Genomic DNA, 20,491 nt, shown 5'->3' on the forward strand with positions numbered 1-20,491 from the left:
AATTACAATTATACATAAGTCATTTGCGGTTTCTAAAAATGGCAAGTATCTTATAGGGATAACAGAGCACATACAGGAGGCCATAAAACCCATAACGAACATGTATGCTAGAAGTCTGTTCCAACGTTTACTAGTAGGTAACGGGATCTGAAATACCACTCATTCTGTCCTATTGGACTGATATTTTTGATGTATGGTCATGCAAATAGCAAACATATGGTAATTAATTCATCCAGTGGCTGATCTGTGGTGTGTATTTGAGTATCCTTTCACTTATTCTGGATTAAATTAGGAGTAACAACATTGATTCAACTGTAAAACTGGTGAGAGAGAGAATCAGGCTCTGGGAGTTTCCCAGAGATGCACTTGAACTTGAAGCTGCATTGTGATCTAGTAAACAGAGACCTGGACTGGAGTTAGGAGACCAGATTTCTGGCTCTGCCACTGCCCTGCTGTATGACCTTGGACTTGTCATTTTACCTCTCCGCACCTCTGTTCCCTTCCCACTCTGTCTTGTCTATTCATAATGTAAGCTCTTCAGGACAGGAACTCTCTCTCACTATGTGTTTGTACAGTGCTAGTACAATGGGCACTATTGTAATACAAATAGTAATAATACAATTTTCTTTTTTTTCCTCCTTAAAGTAGAGGTGTAGTACTAATCTTTGGTATTTATGCAGTGTACTTCATCCCAAAGTGCTTCATAAACTTTAAACATAAAGCACCACTGCATTGCATCATCCACTGGGGCAGAGAGTGGCAATCGATGGGTGCAAAGCACACAGTTTAGGGAAGAGGAAGTGAAATTTTGGTCAACAAAGCAAATGCCTACTCTTATGAAGCATGTCATGGGATCTTCAACGTCCATTCGAATGGATATGGCTTGCTGTAGGTTTTTAAGGACACAGAAATTAAAGTGCATGGTACCTAATTTATCTACCTTGGAAGACTAAAGGGCAGAGTCACTGACCCTGCTGGAATTTGATACTGTGGTTTCCAAGAGTCTACATATTCTCAACCTAATCTTAGTCCACTAGTCATCCACTCAAGCTATTAACTGATGAGAACGCTACCCATTCTTTGGGTGTACTGAGATCAATATTACTGGAAATGTGGAAAAACTGAATAGTATAGAATCATCTTACCAATGTGGGATCAATATCTTCAATAGCCAAGAGGCGGTTATATATGCTGTGCACCTTCTCATACTTCATTCGACTCTGAGGAAATAAAATATATATAAAAAAAAAAAAAATCACTAACATGCTTCATAATACTAGACACACTGAAGTTCCTGGAAGTCTCTCTCTGCCACTTTCTGCCTCTACCTACTTGTTTGGAAGAAGAAAAAAAAATTAAAGAATGAAGTAAAAAGCTGAATATTTCTAACATATTTTTGAAATTAATAATATAGAAATATTTTTCCATTATATTACTTTAGCCTAGAAAGTGTCAATGTAGGCGGAGAAGTTTGGCAGAATTAATATTCTGTTTATATAGTACTTTTCAAGCAGATGAGATTTTGGAGAAAAGACATCTTGTCCCACTGGAGTTTGAGTCAGTACTGAAATCTTTATGCTCACCTCTTCATAGTCTGCATATGCAAAGTACAGAAGCATGTTCTTCTTTAGTAAAGTGCTGATCGCCCTTTCATAAATATTAGCAGCCTCATCACTGAACAGTTTAGCATTGTTCATGTCCTATGATAAACAAATATTGTAACAAAATTATTTAATACTCAAGACACTGAAGACAAAATTAAGATCTGATCCGGCTGGCACTTGTGTACATGATTTTATTTATGTGAGTAGTCTCACTGAATTCAAATGTAGTATTCACATGCTCATGTACATAAGTATTTGAACGGTCAGCATTTACAATGCTACTATATGTATCAACCATAAAAGTCTAAGATTTAAACTACTTAAAATATTTAAATGCCAACATTATAATTGCATTTCATAACTCAAAAATCTCTTAAGTGCAATTAATTTTAATATTATGGAATACTGTTCAGAATTCTAAAATCTACACACAGTTCGAAATGCTAAAAATGTGTTTTCTCCATTGGCCATATCCATTCCCTTACCCCTTTCTCAGCTAGCAGCTTACTGGATTGCTCAAGATACTGGGCAGCCTCGTACCAGATATCTGGATGATGTCCGAGGACCAACAAGCACTGCTCATAAGCAAACATAACTAGGGAAAAAAAGTCAAAGTGATAAATATTCCTAGCAAAAGCATTTGTATGACTGTATATTAATAACTTACATTTGTAACTTAATTAACTGGTGTATCAAACACAGAAGTATCAGATAATACAGTAGATCCTACTAATACCCAACGTTGCTTGAGGCCAGCCTGCCTCTCTTCAGGTCACTACCCCAGTTGTAGTCAGTGGAGATACCGATGCAAGATCCCCTCAGTATAACAGAGAGGTGGTGATTGGAAAAGTCTTCTGCATATGGGCCTGACACCTCCCAACATGGTCTGAAATAGCCTATATTTGCAGATTTTCCAAGCCTGCGGTAGGTCATTTGCAGCCTGGCCTCTGAAGAGAATTAAGTCAGGCTGAAGTACTGGCATAAGTGTTGCAGTGTTACTTGTATGTAGAGCCGGAATGGGGATTAATGAAGAAAAAACACGATTTGACCAACTTCGGGCATAGCACAATCATTGTCAATGTTAAGAACACTTCATTTCTTCAGCTGAAGGTCACTCACGATTTTCAGCAATAATTCAAAACATGCTGCAGAGTATCTATGACTGATTCTGATATCTAATCATGTTACCTCTTTTTGTTATGAGAGTTTGGTCTTCTGTGCGCAGTGGATTACTCTTTTCCCACTGGATATATTTCTTCCACATGTCGACCTGCTGAGCCTCTTGGGGAGTATTCTGTGGGGGGACGGAGGGAGCATTGCGATCCAGACCTTTCATAACAGTCTCATATTCCTGAAAAAGAGGTAAATAATATTTTAAGTTGTAGAGAGAAATAGGCATAATGAAAGTGACTGCTTACAGGTATGCTTAGCATTTTTGTCCTATGAAAATATCAATTCTATCAGCCTACCAAACAAGTAGCTGTACTTGAAAATCTTAACTAGGCTTAATGCTTTCTGGCTTTTATGGAATTAAACATTGTAAAAATGAAGTGAACAGGAGTCTGTACCTTGGCCACCCGTCTAGCATTCATATAATCTCTACTCCGATCTTCAATCATTTTTTTAGCTAAGTGAATATTGATTCCCTGCGGAAAAAAATAAACAGCAATTGAAAATACACTATTTTACAAAAAAATACAAACTACTGAATTTTATTTCAGAGAGAGGAAGGGCCCTGAAAGGGGATGTAAAACTATTTAAGAACGTTCAACAGAAGTCTTTTAAAAGGTATGGACATCTGAAAACAACAAATATCTTCAAATAAACGTATGGTAAATGGCCAAGTTAGGGAACAAATACAATGATGTAAATAATCTGTGTTTGGCAATTCAGTTGTGGGAGCAAAAAGTTTTAGTCATTTATATCGCAGAATATTTTTGATTTTTTACTTCTAACACACAGATGCCCTAAGTGATGTTTGCCTGTGCATGAAGGATTCAGATTTAAACTTCTAAAACATAAGAATAAACTTTATATACACATTATGGGACATGAGACTGAAATTTTGTCTTGCCCTAAATAATGATCAGTCCACAGTCAGTCACAATTCCTTCCCTCATTGCCCCTTGTCCTTTATCAAGTGAAGCTCAGCTCTGTTGGCCAGCACATCCCAGAGGTCAGAGCCAAGGCCCTGGCTACTCCCATCCTCTCTCTGCTCACCTATAAGGGGTTAAGAGTAACAGCTCCACATATCTGCTCTGTCCCATTAATTCAGATTGGCAATCTGGGTACTCAAGTAGGTGAGTAGGCTTTGTACACACTTATTCCCCTAGGTGGGCACATAGAACAAGTTATAATCTTGCCCCTTAAATAGATATATTAATTTTAAATTTCTGAGAAAGAATCATATTCTTTAAACTCATCATGAAACTCCCTCTGTATTTGCTACTTAAAATGCCTTACACACCTGATTATTAATTAAGGACATAAACTGGACTAGATCCCGCAAATTTTACTGTCTCCTTCAATTTGTTGAACACCATAAACTCCTACTGAATTCAGGCCATAAGGGAACTCTGTGGGGATATGGCACCTACAGAGTACAGATCAAATAAGCCCCTAAACACCAGCACACTTAGATGTTCAAAAGGCTCACGTTTTCCTTGACCCTTCACAATGGATATCAATATTAAAAAAAAAAAAAAAGTGACAAACTCTCCAATACAGCAGACAGGAAACACATGACACTATGTAACTTAAAACATCACAACAAACTATATGAAAAGGGAAAAATTCTCTAAGTTTATCCAGAACAAACAGTCTGTAAGTGAAGAAATAGAAAAAAACAAATTATCACACATAGGTACCTACTTTGTGCCTGTAAAATTCTTGCATGGATGCACAAAGAGCTCACCATTGTACATGCAAAACACACATTGCACTACCTTTTACCTATTTGCACACAAGTATTGGGTGGACACAATTCTGGGACTAACTTTTAGTAATTTTTAAGACAGGATTTTCTAAACAAACCTGAAATCACAAACAATTTTATTTTCTCAGTTACCTCTTCATATTTGTTATAATCTCTCCAGAGTTGTTCAATGTTGATCATTGGGTTCACACAACCTCGCTGGTAAACCCTACGAACAGCTGTTATCCTCTGGTTTTCTGCATAAGATCCAACTGCCTCTCTAAATAGTGAAGTGAGACACTAACATGTCAGTAATTAAAACACTGTAATTTATATAAACATTAAAATTACATGAATTAACTTTTAAAAAAATACTTAAAAGTACTTACACGCCTTTCAAAAAATTGATGTAATCTACCCAGATCTACGTAAAAAAAAAAAAAACAGAAAAAAAAAATCACATCAACAAGCACTTAGTACAGTAATCAGAAATAATTAGTTAGATAACAAAACATACCTGGTATGACATGATTTCCATGCCGATTTTATCCAGAGCAAAGTCATATGCCTGAGCCATTTTTTCTCTGAAAAAATGCCACAAATATTGAAAACATTCAGAGCTGGGACTAGGTTTTATCAATTTTAATAAACAGTATTCATTTAAAAAAATCTTTTAGCAACAAATTCTAAATATATATTTAAGTAAAAAAAGCCTAGTGCCATAAAACAGGTGTTTGGTTTCCTTAAATTCCTGGCATTCTGTATTCAGACAATTACCACAAGCAAGGAAGTTAAAAGGAAAACTAGCTGGCTTAGTGCACTGTTGGCAGTACATAATGCTCTCGGGTGCCTGGGCCTCTCTTCTTAGATGACTGGAGCTCACATATGCCATGTGCACCAGGAAGAGAAAAGATATGGCCAGTTGCTCTATAAATCTTCCTTGCTAACTGATTTACTTACTGGCAATACCTGAAAGAGATTAGGAATCCCCGAGAAAAGCAAGAAAAAGCAGTTAAGGGCTAAAAGGAGTGGTTTGCAACCTGGTTTTACTTTGAAACGCCTTTCTTCCCGTCCCTCCATAAAAATGGCTTCTTTTTAATAATCAAAAGATTCCATGGGAATTTTTTTTTAAATCTTTCAGCCATCAACCCCTTGTCTTCCCCTTCCCTCCCTGCCAAAAATTGTAATTTTGTTTTCACTCTCCCTTTTTCCATCTTCTCACCTCCCCTTTCACCCCCTTCCCCACAATTTTGCCACTGAAAAAAAGGGTTAGGGAATTATAAGACAAAGGAAGGGTATGAACAAATACCAAAACAAAAAAAGGGATTTCTCTTTTTTAATTGATATTTTTAAATTAAAAATTATGATTTTTTTCATGAAATTTATTTACCATTTTTAACAGCACTAGTAATGAGTATGTATAGCTAGGTTAAGTGATGACTATGTGGAGAGAACATGACAACAATCAACAGCTACTTAAAGTGTAAACATTAGGGCTATGTCTACACTACAAGCGCTACAGCAGCACAGCTATGGCACTGAAGCTATGCTGCTTTAGTGCCATGGGGTAGACGCTTCCTGCGGCAACAGAAGGAGTTTTTCCATTGGTATCACTAATCCACCTCTCCAACTAGCAGTAGCTGGGTCGACGGAAGTATTCTGCAGTAACCTAGTCACATCTACATCAGGGATTAAGTCAGTTTAATTTTGATGCTTGGGGGTGTGAATTTTTCACACCTCCAAGTGCTACAGCTATGTCAACCTAACTTGTAAATTTAAGCCAGGCTTTAGGATGGAGAGGAATTATTTAGTGCAGTTCACAGGAGTATTAGGAGAAATGGGATGAAATTAAGGAAAGAAAAGTTTAAGATGAATATCCAAAAATTCTTCCTGACACCAAGATGTATTAAGTTCCAGGCCATGTCAAAACTAGAGTTCTTCAATTGTTCCCACCTTAAATATTGTATCTTGATTAAAGCTAACACTTGAGCTGTATTACTTGACCATCAATCCTGGTCTACAGAAGGCTTTTATTATTTGCCCCCATTGACCAGGAAGTTTAAAATTAGATTAGACCAGGCAAAAGATAATGTATGATAGGGAACAATCCCTCATTAGCAGGCAAATGGACTGGACAATTTACTTCTCTAACTTCTCTGGTTGTCTCAAGTAAGCAACTTTATCTGCTATTTTATATGGAGCATGAGCAAGGCAACTGCCTACCAGAAAGAATCAAGGGATGTATTAGAGAAAATGTTTTTGAAACAGAGACCAGGTGATATCTTATTGACCAGCGGTCAGTAACCTTTCAGAAGTGGTGTGCCGAGTCTTCATTTATTCACTTTGATTTAAGGTTTCACGTGCCAGTAATACATTTAACGTTTTTAGAAGTCTATAATATATAACTAAACTATCGTTGTATGTAAAGTAAATAAGGTTTTTTAAATGTTTAAGAAGCTTCATTTAAAATTAAATTAAAATGCAGAGCCCCCCGGACGGGTGGCCAGGACCTGGGCAGTGTGAGTGCCACTGAAAAATCAGCTCACATGCTGAAGGCAGCATGCGTGCCATAGGTTGCCTACCCCTGTTATAGACCCATTATGATCAGCTCTCCAGGCTCAGAGCCAGGTTTGTCAAGACAAAACCCCTGTTCAATGCCTTGTAAAGGAAAAGAGAATCACCATCAAAACTAAAGAATTTGGAAAAAAACATTTTTACTTACTTGTAACTGGGTAGCTTTCCCTTGGTTTCACGTACATACGAAAGGTAACACTTCCATAAATCAATGTGTAACACTTTCATGAGGCATCTCTGAAACAACTGTTAATATGTGGAGAAAATGTGATCAGGAATCCAAGAACAGAAATTAGGTTTTTATATTATTTCTTAGAGCACCTCAATTAAAACCTTCTCTGTTATTCTGAGCTGAAATTTATTGGAAAGAATAACCTAAATTACCAACTGATTTGGTAAGGTTATCTTCATGTTAGGTAGTCAGAACTGGAGAGGTATAAAATGCAGGACAATTGTTCTGGTGACCCCACTATTTACAGTGTGTTGACAGCAATAAAACCCACTTTCGTGATCATACTTCTAAGGTATCCTTGGATAAACTGGATAAAAAAAAGAATGACTCAGATAAAATATTCAATGCAAGCTGCAGTTCTTTCCAATCTACTACCCCAGCCTAATGAGACGATACCTGGTCTCCTTATAAATATATATTTCATATGTAAGGTCCTTAGAATTTTTTGTTTAAAAAACAAAATCTTAAAAATTACATAAAGTATAGAATTTATCATTGGACTCACCTTTTCTACTTTGTCGTAATTTTTTGCTTTAATCTGTAGGGAAGCAGAAAAGAATAAATAAGTTGGAAAAATCCTATTTTTAAAGGTAAAAGTAAATTTTATATTTGCAGTGGTGAAATGGTTTAATTTGTCTTTGTTTAGAGTAATAATGAGTCCTACTCCACTGCTCTAGCCACTAGGCCACATTGCCTCCCAATATTTCAACACAACGTAACTGCATAATTATTATTCATTGTACAAGAAGCCTCTATTTTTTTTTTTTTTTGGCTATTTCTGTTTTTAGGGCCAAGTCCTAGTTCTATTGCAGTCAAATAAGGTTTATTTCATTGACTTCCAAGAGGACCAGAATTTTGGCCTTAATGAGCATCCTTACTTATATTCATTATTGGAAGTAAAATTTTCTAAGTTGGACACTTACTTTAAGGTGCTAAATTGTGGACTTAAGTGCACAAAACAGATACTAGTTACCTCTGTGCCCATCTAATCATCCAGATCAGGTTCTGGGTACCCCACCTTAACCACTCTAGCTTGAATATTGAACTAAATGGGTCATTTCATTTATCAATCCACTATAACATTTGAATGATGTTCTGTAACATATTGCTGGCAAACATTAATACATTATGCTGAAAAGTGTATGTGTTAAAATAAACCTCTTGAAATGTTCAGACAAGAGTTGGCTGAATAACAAGTATTCTTGAGTAAACCAGTAAATTCAGCTCTCTCTCATTTGTGGAGTCATATTATTTATCACTTGCAAGTATGTTTGCAAATTCTACAAATTTCAGCAAGAGCAATTATTCATTCCAACTCCATACCAGAAGAGTGTTATTTTCCTCTTAAAAGTTTCAGTCATGAAATTAGAAAGCAGAAATATCCAGGGATTTATGTGACCAATCATTCACTAACTGAACCTGATTTCTGAGTAGTCATAGCTAAGGATACTTTTTAGTCATGGGTATTTTTAGTAAAAATCATGGACAGGTCACGGGCAGTAAACAAAAATTCACAGTCTGTGACCCGTCCACGAATTTTACTATATACCCCTAACTAAAACCTGGGCCAGCGTTTCTCTGTGGGGGTGATCTAGGGGCGCCACGGGTGCTGGAGAAGATGGCCCAGGTCCCCCACTGGTGCTGGGGTGGAGAGGCAGGTGGCGGTGCGTGGCCTGGGACCCCCGCTGGTTCTAGTGAGGGAAGGTTGATGGCAGCGTGCGGCCCAGGACCCCCGCTGGGGCTGGGGGCGGTTGGGGGGAGCTCAGCACGGTTCCCCACCCAGCTCCAATCAGCATGTCCCTGCAGCTCCTAGGGGGCTCCGCGTGCTGCTCCCACCACAAGTGCCAGCTCTGCAGCTCCCATTGGCTGGCAACTGTAGTCAATGGGAGCTGGGGGGTAGGGCCAGCGCCTGTGGGCGTGGACAGCGCGCAGAACCCCCTGGCTGCTCTGCCTAGAAGCTGCAAGGACATGCAGGTGGGAACTGGGAACCACCCCCCCAAAATGTAAGTGCTGCCCCGCGCCCCAACCCCCTGCCCTGAGCCCCCTCCCACACACCCAAACTCCTGCAGGCAGCCCCTGAGCCAGCTGCACCGTCTGCTGCAGATGTCTCGGAGGTCACAGAAAGTCATGGAAGCTTAGTCATAGTAAATAGTTTCCAAACAACCAAAAGGCTCAAACTTGTTTGATTGGTTACATTATTCAGCAAATATTTACAAATAATAAATATATTAGAAAAATTAAGGATCAGTTTGTGAATGTTCAGAAACAGGAAAACGGCAAAATTTGCCAACTAGTTTTATGTGAAATAAGAAATTTACTCTATAGTTTAGAACAAAATCCTGCTTTCCTATCAGTTACGGAACCAGTCTTACCCTACGAGGAAATGACTGTAAACTGCCAAAACTGTAAGCCCAAACCAGTAGAGTTCCGCTTTCAACCCATAAATATTTATATTTTCACAGAGCACAGCAATAATAGTGATCTCGATGTGAGGCTGCCAATGACCAGCTGGGTTAACAGCCTTTGGTGTCACCTTGGACCATCTATTCCACTGGCCAGGAAACAAACGTTCCAGGTCAATATTTACGAAGTAAACCACAACAGAGTAAACTGCAATTCCCAAAGGCCCCAATCAGGATCAGGGCCCTATTGTCCTAACATATAAAGACCATGTTCCCTGACCCAAAAAAAAGAGAGAGAGAAAAATAATTCTACCAAGAAGTCATAGAAACACCAGTTGCTTTTCACTAGTAACATGGAGACCATCTGTAACCTCTAGTGGGATTTTAAAAAGTTGATGTCTGTATTATAAATAACTGACAGCCCTGGAATAAATACATAGTTGAAGTCTCATAGACCTGCTTAGAGCTTCACTGAACTGCAGCATTACAGTCTGTGACAAACAGATCCTCTCAAGTTTATTATAGCCCTATATTTATGCTGTACACAATTAGTCCATAATTACTACAAATATAAAATCAAAAGACAAAGGTCTCATCTAATTTTTAGCCCATTCGTTCCCATATAGTTCTGTGGTTGGAAGTTCATAAGGCTAATGAACAAACTAAGTTATGTTTATAAGTCATCCCAATATCGTCATATATAAAAGTTCAGCTTGATGCTAAGATTCCTTCCTATTACAGAAGCCATCCCAAGAACTGCAGCCTCTGGTTAGCTTTAGAGTCTTATCAAACTAACTGGGATAATGTATGAATCTGTGATTTAGGTTTCTTTTAAATGGTTAAATATCTAGTTGTCATTTCTGCCTTCTAGCTTTACTTGCAGAAACACACTGAATGCATTTCTGAATGTTCAGTTTATGTCCTTAAGTATCTAGCTTGAATGGATACTTTGTCTTCTCAGGAGGCTGAGGGCCTCTAGTCCATATTTTTACCACTTCCAGAACTGATTATTATACTACCCTTTCCCCTGGCTTACCAGAAAATTTATACAAAAGGCAGCTGCTAGCTTTTTTCTGAATCATGGATGGTTTTCCAAGCCAATCAGCCAAGTTTGTGCCATTTCTCTGACATTCAAAGACAAAGCTTACAAATACCAGGAGGAACACAGAACTAGGAGAGGGATGAGAGAGCCCTTTCCCTTTAATTTATACAAACATCCCCACACACAGAATGGAGCACTAAAAACATTAACAAGCATCTTTGACTTATTTATCAATCTGGTAAAAAAGGGCAGCTGTACCATAAAATCCAAGGGACAGAATCACAATTCCACAAAGCTGACTGCTAATGAACAGTAACTGACAAATAGTATTATAATATCTTACGTAAGGAAATGGAAGCCTGCCCTTAGCCGTGGACCTAAGTCTGATTAGACATGCAGATAAACTCTGTAATTAAACTGAGGGGAACACATACAGTAAATAATAAGTAATAGCATCATCTTTCTAGGGTTAAAGCTATGAAGGAACCTTCCCCATAAAAGAAAGGAGAAGGGACATTAGCCACTTCCAGAATTCATCCTGTGGGGCCCAATATATTTCCATGCATATTTAAACATTTACTAGAAACACATGGGACTGATCTATTGACAGCCAAGTAAACATTTTACTAAAGCCATCTCCAAAAGCTTGCCCATATCCCATGAACAAAACAAACTATTTTAACTGAGTGTTACCAACTCCAGCAAACTTCCTGTGAATCACGCACACCTTGTCAAAGACGCAAAAAACCAATCAGTTGCTTCAATATTAACAAACACATTGCAACAGTAATATTTCTTTACCAATTTTACCTTAAAGTGTGAACTGCTTTCTTAACTTTTAAAGGCTATAAACAAACATGAGATATTAAGGAGATCAATAAATCCTATATCTTACTCCTGATTTTGACACAGGTCAATGACATCACATCACATTTGCAGTCTCAATATGGCACCTGCTCCCTGCTTAATACTGGATCCAACTTAAGGTCTTGATTGTTCAGGATTTCAGTGTGCAGAAACCCATCTATCGTAGGACTGCCTCTCCTTCCTTGACCTGATCCTACTAGCATCAGGGATGCTGGAACTGACTCTACTGAAACTGGGATTTGCAAGTGCAGGAGACCTGCCTTCCTCAGTATCTGCCCCATAGCTCTGGATTGTCATTTCTACAAGATACCCGTTGATCATGGATCTCATGACCTTACATTTCACTCTTAATACTGCTCTCATAACACTTTATTTCATCCAATAACCGCCTGACAGTGAAACACACACCCAAGTAGAAGGCTCACAGTGTTACACAAATAAAGGACAGCAAATATAGTTTAACTGACAGCTTTAAGTAAATTTGTTGCCTCTCATGACACCAATGAGCATGTGGTAGATAAAACAACGAGGAGTCTTCGTGGCACCTTAGAGTAACAAATGTATTTGGGCATTGACTTTATTAGTCTCTAATGCCACAAGGATTCCTCGTTGTTTTTGCTGATACAGACTGACATGGCTACCGCTCTGAAACCTGCCACTATGTGGTAGATAGTTAAAATTGATTTTAAGGTGCATTTTACAGGGCAGGTTGAGCTATGTTCAGGTACACAGATTAGAAGACCTAACCACCAGGTAAATATGGGCTAAATTTGCATAAATATGCTAAGCTATTAGCAGTCACTCCTTATAGAAGGGAGAAAGTCTGCAAATGTAAGTTCCATCTGTGCTAGAAAAAATATGCTTGCAGTAAAAAAAAAAAAAAAAAAAAAAAAAGGATCCTTAAACCAAAAGGAATGGAAATTATGTAGCTTTAACAGCTATGAGAGCAAAGTACTCTGCTCCTGAATTTCAGGGTTAGTCAGAGCCAGCATCTTGATTCTCTTTGACGTTTTAAGGCCACTGCCTATCTAAGTTTATGAAATGTATATATCATTATATCCTCATTTAATTAACGCTGTCATGTAGCAGTGCATATTTTAGACCTTTTTCTCTCATTTGATTTGTAATATATTCTTCATGGCTCTTGTTTAGTTATAGCCATTAAACATTATGGAAGGAGTTCATACTTTAATGGAAAATTTGCAAAGATGCTATTTGAATTCTTTTATTTTGTAACTGGAGAGAAAAGTGCTGGAATATTTAAAAACAAACAAAAAAAGAAAGTTTGCACTGTAAATCCTATTGCTCTTGTTTTTTCAGTGCTTTCAAAATTTTTACCGTTTAGCTATAGAGCCACAGGATAAAAGCTCCTGGCCTTTTCTCATTCTCCATGAGGAGGTAGAAATCCATTAGGACACAGTGAGCAAGGTCTGTTTTAATGTAGATGTACTTTCCTTATTATTTTAAAACACTAGGAAGATAGGTTTTAAAAGAGCTTGCAGAAGGCCTCAAATAAACATTCCTATTTATACACTCTGCTAGCTATCATTCATTTAGCTTCCACAGGCAGGGAAACGGGGATTTTGGATCAAGCATTGAAGGAATTATTTTGGGTTCTAAACTTTTAACAGCTGCATCAGCAGTTCCATTTACCCTTGCAGCCTCTTGCAATTCATCTGAATCACTCCCTCCTGCTGAATCTTCCTCTGAGGAGAACCCTAGCTTCCATTTATTCTCCCTAGACTTGGAAAAGTTCTATTCATATTTTTATTCGTATTTAGTGGCCAGTAGCACTTCAGGGACAGCCTTTACCCAGAAGGTAACTTTTCCTTTGTTTTCTCACTCATTTGCAGGGAATAATTTCTTTTACAAGTGGGACAAGGGGCGTAAGTTGGACTAAAATACTTCCTACTCCATGTTGGTATAGGGACCCTAACACAGATACTGTTTCGCAACATTCCTGTTCCTTTGATGGCTTCCCACATTCCCAAGCAACCTGATTCCCAGCCCCTTCATGCCTGAATATTTGGAAATAAATTCAGGAACAAAGAGAGTAATTTAAACTCTGAGAATTCAAAACATGAAAAATATTACAGAGGAAATCTAAGAAATTAAAGACTGTGAACCTGATTCTGCACTGCCTTGAACCCTATAGAGTCATTTATACCTGTGCAGTGAGTGTAAACATTAGAACAGGAGTATTTACAATCACTTTGCACAGGCATAAATGACTCCACAAAGTCCCCTACCATTCCACAAGAGTATGTTTTTACACACAGAATGCACAACATATACAGTACATCTCCCTTTCTATACCTCTATAGAGGATTGTGCATTATGATGCATCCAATAACTATGTAATAAAAAAAGCAGCTGGCCTCAGAAGAAGGCATTCCCTGCTATAACAGGCAAATTAATATTTAACAAAAGAAAATTTAAAAGTAGAGTGACCCTGCTGCCACGGGACACCTATAACCTCTGTGATAAGAGGCATCAGCTTTGCATATTTCCAAGTATGGAGTAACTATTACTTCCACTTCTCACTGCTTCTTAATATAATTGAACATTACGATGTTTACATAACTTCTCTTAAAAATGCTTATCATGACACCTTACAATTATTTTAACAAAAGTCTCTCATGGGATGCAAACTTTCATGAAGGGTTTGATTCCACCCTATTTTTTTAATTGCAGATGAATGGGCATAACTGTCAATAGCTTTAAAATTCTCAATTGTTTGTAAGGTCTTGGAAGCCTGAAAAGGACATCTTTATGATTTGGGTCTAATCTTACAAAGTGTTGCGCATCTCTAGAAAGTGAAGAGTGCCCTCAACTCCCATTAAAGACAATTGGAGGCGAGAGCTCTCAGCATCTCCAAGGCGGTCTTACAGGCTCATGTCCCTTGTCCTCTTCCATTGGGCTAATAGCGATTTTTGACTCTTGTTTCTAATACAGGAGAAGCTCATGGGCCTTGGTTCTATTTACTTCTACTTATTATTGTAGAATCTTCATTAAGATCAGCAGAAATAAGACACCATTCTTAGAGCTGAGCATACGAATTAACTTTTGCCCCTGTTCCCCACCCAACGGGGCACAAAGCGTTTTTTTTCTAAATCCCACAAGGGATCTAAAAATTGAAATGTATATTAAAAAAAATAAATAACTCCTAACGTAGTCCACCCTTTGGTCACTGACTAAGCAGAAATAAACACTAGTGCAGGACTAGCCCAATTTTCTGTATGCCCAAAACAATATAGGGAGCAAGGGGAGTTCAAGAAAGATGCTGGTCAGCTGGATTCTGCCACCTGTGGAGAGCTAGGGAAACACTGTTTTGCAGGTCATCTGTGACTTATATCGTCAACCAGAATAACCAGGCATAGTTGAAGGAACGATGGGGGCAGTCTGCATATGTACCTGCCATGACCAAGGCAAGAGCCCCAACCTGCAGCTTCCTGGACACATACATTCAGTGTTGAGGGGACGGGGGGGGGGGGGGGGGGCGGCTAGGGCCAATCTCAGCAACTCTGCTTTGCTAGCTTATTAATGCTACAGCAACAGGTTATGGGGCATTACGCCTGTTGCTCGGTAACAGCCAAAAGCTGACCAATAAAACCCCAAGGCACAGTATTAGCCATCACATTATAAGCACTTTTAGTACCCAAAGTACTTGAACACCCCTTAAGAATATTTTTGAAAAGATAAAAGCAATACAAAGTTAGATTGTGCAAATGTGTTCTGTTATGCATGTGTTACTGCTGTATGAAGGACCAAGGGAGCTCTCCACTGAGTTACAGCTGGTCACAGGAAGGCTGCCCCTCTGATTAACATTCAGAGTCCAGTGCAATGTGAATACATCAGCAGAGCTGACAATTTTAGAAGAAAGCTACTCCTGTGTATTTCAGACATATGCGGATTATATAGAAAAGTTACTAGGTATTGTATCTGTCAAAAAAACCTTTACTCTGTTTTTAGTAAGTATTTGAGATGCTGCAACTGAATTCTTTCCTTAGCAAAAAATACCTGCCCCCATTACACTGGTCATCAGTTTATTAACCATTAATAGTAGATTGCTGTAACTGATTATAAAAAGCATAACAGGCACCAACAGATACTGCCCCCTTCTGCCTCAATCAGCTTGCTTTGTGCCACTGGAAAGGTGGAGAGGGGGAATGGCCACATCATCAGTGCTGGAGCTTCCCTAATGTAGTGCAGTCACCACAGGTACTAGAGATGGCATAGCCTGTTCCACACCCACATCCCACTTACAGTTCTTGGCTTCAGGGCCATGTCAAGATTGGGGGACAGGACATAGCCAGAGCTCACCTCACTCTGGCTATGCCAAGCAGGCAGAGTTTTGAGCAGGACCTAGGCTGCTCTAATAGTTGTCAGGTTAGGGATGGCATAAAACTGGGGTGACCAGACAGCAAGTGTGAAAAATCGGGATGGGGTGGGGGGTTATAGGAGCCTACATAAGAAAAAGAGCCCAAAATCAGGACTGTCCCTATAAAATCAGGACATCTGGTCACCCTACATAAAACCAACCTCAAGATCAGGGAGTCAAAACCAACTCTCTGATCGCTTCCCACAGGCTGTACTTAGAGGAGACTGGGTGCAGGAGAGAATCCAGGTCTAATTTACTGTGTGAAAAAATTAACATGTTCATGAAGTCTAAAAACATACAACAAAGGTAAGAGAAGTGTGTCACATTTTGGACCAGACAATACAAATCTCAAACCATTTCTTTCAAATGCTTTCTACTTCTATAAATATTTTTAAGATAGAGGTAGCCCATTTTGCTTCAAGCAGCAATGGTTTACAAGTTTACATCATGAGAATACAACTGCTCCAATATTTATTTGTATTGCAAGATTTATTTATTTTTAAATCTGGGTGCTACTGAGAATGACAAACGTGAGTAAAAGTGTGATAAAATCCATTCAGAAGAAAAAGTATTTTCAGAGTATACAAAAAAATTATGATTTTTCCTCAGTAGGAATATTAAATAAAAAAAATTAACTAGACTTTTAGTACCTGATTCTCACCTCATATCTACCTTACACCAGTGTAACTACACTGAATTTCATCAGAGTTACTTCTGATTTACAAAGCTGAGAGCTCAAAAGCAGGCCCTTTGGATGTATTAACTATTAGTGGGTTCTGGGTCTAGTTTTCTCTCCAGGCTAACATATGAAACCTTTTAAAAATAAAAAAATTAAGCTACTGACAACTATTTCTGAGACAGTTGCATCTAGCCACCATCTTGCTGAACAAGGATCAATGTGCAAGGACACCTAATATTTATTTATAATTCTCAGAGATAGATTTAGGAGGTGATGTGTAGGCAAACTCTCTGAGATCCACTTACACCCACAGCTACCATATAAAGGACTCTGAGTTGGTGTGTAATTTATATGCTGAAGAGCCTAAAGAATTAAAGTAAGGAGAATGGTCTACTTTCACTTCCACCTTCTTACATCGTTTCATGCTTTTCTTAATACCCGTTCTGCTTTCTTACTCCTCAGGACAAGTCAGATTATTTTGAATTCTCAGATTCTTCAGTCGACCAAAATACAAAGTGATGGGTAAGAAGGGGTCTGATTCTAATAGGAGACTAATCCCGGCTATGTTATCATGCGTGTGCATAATTTTTATCCTTGTCCTCCCTACCTCTGTTACCTTCAATTTTTGTGCCTTGTCTTAGTCCAAATCATAAGCTCTTCAGGACAGGGAATGTCACTTTGTATTTCTACAGTTCTCAGAACTACAGCACCCCAGTCTGACTGGCGCACCGGAGTGCCTCTGTAATAATAAATAATAGAAAGAGGAGTTCCTGGCTCTTAGTTCTGTGATCAGGCCATCCATTATAATAGAAGATTCATTTCAGCTCTGTATTTCATACATCCAATCATAAGTAATTCTTATTGTCCAGTTCAATTGTTACAAAATAAACGTATTATACTACAAGAACAAGAAGCTCATGCTCATCATTTTACAACAGGGACAAATTTTGCCCTAAGGTGTGTTTGCACAACTCCTACTACAAAATCAATGGCAAAATTTAGCCCATCTATTATGATGCTGTAGTGCATGGATTTTAATTGGGTTGTAAAGGGGTTATTTTTAGTATGCACAGGATAAGTTCTTACACTATGTTACCTATAGAATTAAATCTCAAGATTTATCAACAGTCAACAATTCTGAACAGAAGCATGAAGGATTTTGGTTGTTTTTAAGACAGGTTTTCAGCGTTCCATCTTCACACAATAGGACAGTAAGGCTTGTCTACACTGGAAACTGAACAACAAAACTTTTGTCGTGTGAAACCCCCCCCCCCCCAAAATGACAAGAATTTTGCCAACGAAAAGCGCTGGTCTGAATGGCGCTTTGTTTGCAGGGGCGCTCTCCTGCCGACAAAGCTACCGCTGCTTGTTGGGGATGGAAGTTTTTTCTCGGTGGAAGAGCTCTCTCCTATCGACAAACATAGGCTACACTGCGCGCCTGTTAGCTGCATGGCTGTAGCAGCACAGCTGTGGCGCTAAAAGGTGCATTATGTACACAAAGCCTAAGAGTACAGTATCTGACCCCTAAGGAAAAAACTTCAACCCCTTCACCTCTTCCCTACTCAGGACTCTGCCTCCTTACTGCCTCTCCACTAGGAGACCTCTCCTATTTCTCTAGCCCCCTGTTCCTTCCATGAATGCTGTATAAGTTAGACTTTCTGCTTGGGAAATTTGGGGCTAATTCTCCCAACTCCACTTTCTCTAGCTCATCTCCCTGCATGTGGCTGTTCTGACATCCATGCCAAAAAATTTTGCCCTCTTTCCCCCCCACCTCAGCCTTTGCCGCTGTTGGGTATATCCTGCTCCATGAGGATTTATGGGATGAAATGGCAGAGTGGATATGGAAAAGGAGGGATGGCAGTAGTCCTAAACAGACCTTGTCTTCCAGTGGCCACAAACCATCTCATCACTCCAAAGAGTAACCGCAACTAACATAGGGGTGAGGGGAGAATCTTGGAAGATATAGGGACTAGCTGGTTTCCTAATGGAAAATTTAAATATACCTCTACCCCGATATAACTCTGTCCTCGTGAGCCAAAAAATCTTACTCCGTTACAGGTGAAACCACGTTATATCGAACTTGCTTTGATCTGCCAGAGTGCGCAACCCTCCACCCCCTGGAGCACTGCTTTACCGCATTATAGCCGAATTTGTGTTATATCGGGTCGCGCTATATCAGGGTAGAGGTGTATTGTATAGTGCCACAGAAGCAATACTATCTTGAAGTCAAATTTGCTATCGACTAAGTTCACAGTGACAAATGTCTAACATGTCTGAAGAAATGTTGTTCCTGCACAGTGAAGTTACTGCAAAACATACTGCATGCAAAATACCTTCCACCTTTTTTTTTTTTTAAATATACCACATACCAACACATTTCAGGATGTGATTTTATGTGGTACACACAAGAATATTTAAACTATGTATTTATTTGAATGAGCAGTAATTGCAGGTCTCACTTTTTCTTTATTCAAAAACAATTAGAGTTCCATGTTAAAACTCAACCTTCATGCAATTTATAGGTGAGAATTTAAATACACAAAAATCAGGTTTTAGCCCATGAAAGCTTATGCCCAAATAAATTTGTTAGTCTCTAAGGTGCCACAAGTACTCCTGTTCTTTTTGCTGATACAGACTAACGGCTACCACTCAAAAGATTTAAAGTTACCATTCCCAAAAGAAAATAACCTGGCTACACTGAACTCATCCACACATTCAACACATTTTTCTGTCTCATCTACTTGTGCATTTTTCACTGAGAAAAACTAAGCTCTTTGAGGCAGGCATTGTCCTTTTACTGCCTAACTGTATATTGCCTAGCACAGGGGTAGGCAACCTATGGCACGTGTGCCGAAAGCGGCACGCGAGCTGATTTTCAGTGGCACTCACACTGCCCGGGTCCTGCCCACGGGTTTGGGGGGCTCTGCATTTTAATTTAATTTTAAATTAAGCTTCTTAAACATTTTTAAAACCTTATTTAATTTACATACAATAGTTTAGTTATATATTATAGACTTATAGAAAGAGACCTTCTAAAAATGTTAAAATGCATTACTGGCACACGAAACCTTAAATTAAAGTGAGTAAATGAAGACTCGACACACCACTTCTGAAAGGTTGCCGACCCCTGGCCTACCACAACGTTTCTCAAACTGGGGTCCGTGGACCCATGGAGATCTGCGAAGGTACTCCAGGGTGTCTGCCAGTCCCACTGATCAACTCCTCCCCCTCCCATCCAGTGCCTCCTGCAGGCTGGGGAACAGCTGTGGGGAAGGTGGCATGCTCAGGGGAGGAAAGAAGAGGGGCAGGGTTGGAGCAAGGGCGGGAAGAAGTGAGGCAGTGTGGGGCTTTGGGGGAAGGGGTGGAGTGGGGGCAGGGCCTGAGCAGGGGGTTGGGGGTTCATGAAAAACTTGAAATCAAAATGGGGGTTGTTGGGTTCCTAACATTTGAGATCCGCTGACCTAGCACAATGGGGTCCCATTTCCTAACTGGGATGTCTAAGTCCTATTACAGTACAAATAATAATAGTAGTAATAGCATATGAACTAATATTTGGCTTTGTTGAATGTTATGTTTGTAAAAATGCTGGATTTGCTCTAGAGAATTGATGTTCTCATTTTACCCACAAACAGGTACAGCCATTTCCTATGCTGTACCTGTCTTGTGGGTAAAATGAGATCATCAGTTCTCTAGAGCCAATCCAGCATTTCTGAATTGCCAAGCTTCCCTACACTGACCAACGGTAAGCTTCATTAGGGTTACCATACTTTGAGAGTCCAAAAGGAGGACAGTCCAC

At 39.1% G+C, this 20,491-nt stretch overlaps 1 protein-coding gene across 1 annotated transcript in view; it reads right to left on the minus strand.

Moving 5' to 3' along the window:
• Positions 1 to 20,491, minus strand: part of CSTF3 (cleavage stimulation factor subunit 3) — an 80,923-nt gene that overhangs the window by 10,536 nt on the left and 49,896 nt on the right. The window contains exons 4-13 of the mRNA XM_034769926.1: positions 7,830 to 7,862; positions 7,241 to 7,338; positions 5,036 to 5,102; positions 4,908 to 4,942; positions 4,672 to 4,798; positions 3,173 to 3,250; positions 2,793 to 2,955; positions 2,090 to 2,199; positions 1,584 to 1,700; positions 1,146 to 1,220 (exon numbers count right to left, since the gene is read on the minus strand). Of these exons, the coding sequence (XP_034625817.1) occupies positions 1,146 to 1,220; positions 1,584 to 1,700; positions 2,090 to 2,199; positions 2,793 to 2,955; positions 3,173 to 3,250; positions 4,672 to 4,798; positions 4,908 to 4,942; positions 5,036 to 5,102; positions 7,241 to 7,338; positions 7,830 to 7,862 (903 nt within the window). The remainder of the gene's footprint in view (positions 1 to 1,145; positions 1,221 to 1,583; positions 1,701 to 2,089; positions 2,200 to 2,792; positions 2,956 to 3,172; positions 3,251 to 4,671; positions 4,799 to 4,907; positions 4,943 to 5,035; positions 5,103 to 7,240; positions 7,339 to 7,829; positions 7,863 to 20,491) is intronic.

The sequence above is a fragment of the Trachemys scripta genome, chromosome 4, assembly GCF_013100865.1.
Source record: "Trachemys scripta elegans isolate TJP31775 chromosome 4, CAS_Tse_1.0, whole genome shotgun sequence".
NCBI lineage: Eukaryota > Metazoa > Chordata > Testudines > Emydidae > Trachemys > Trachemys scripta.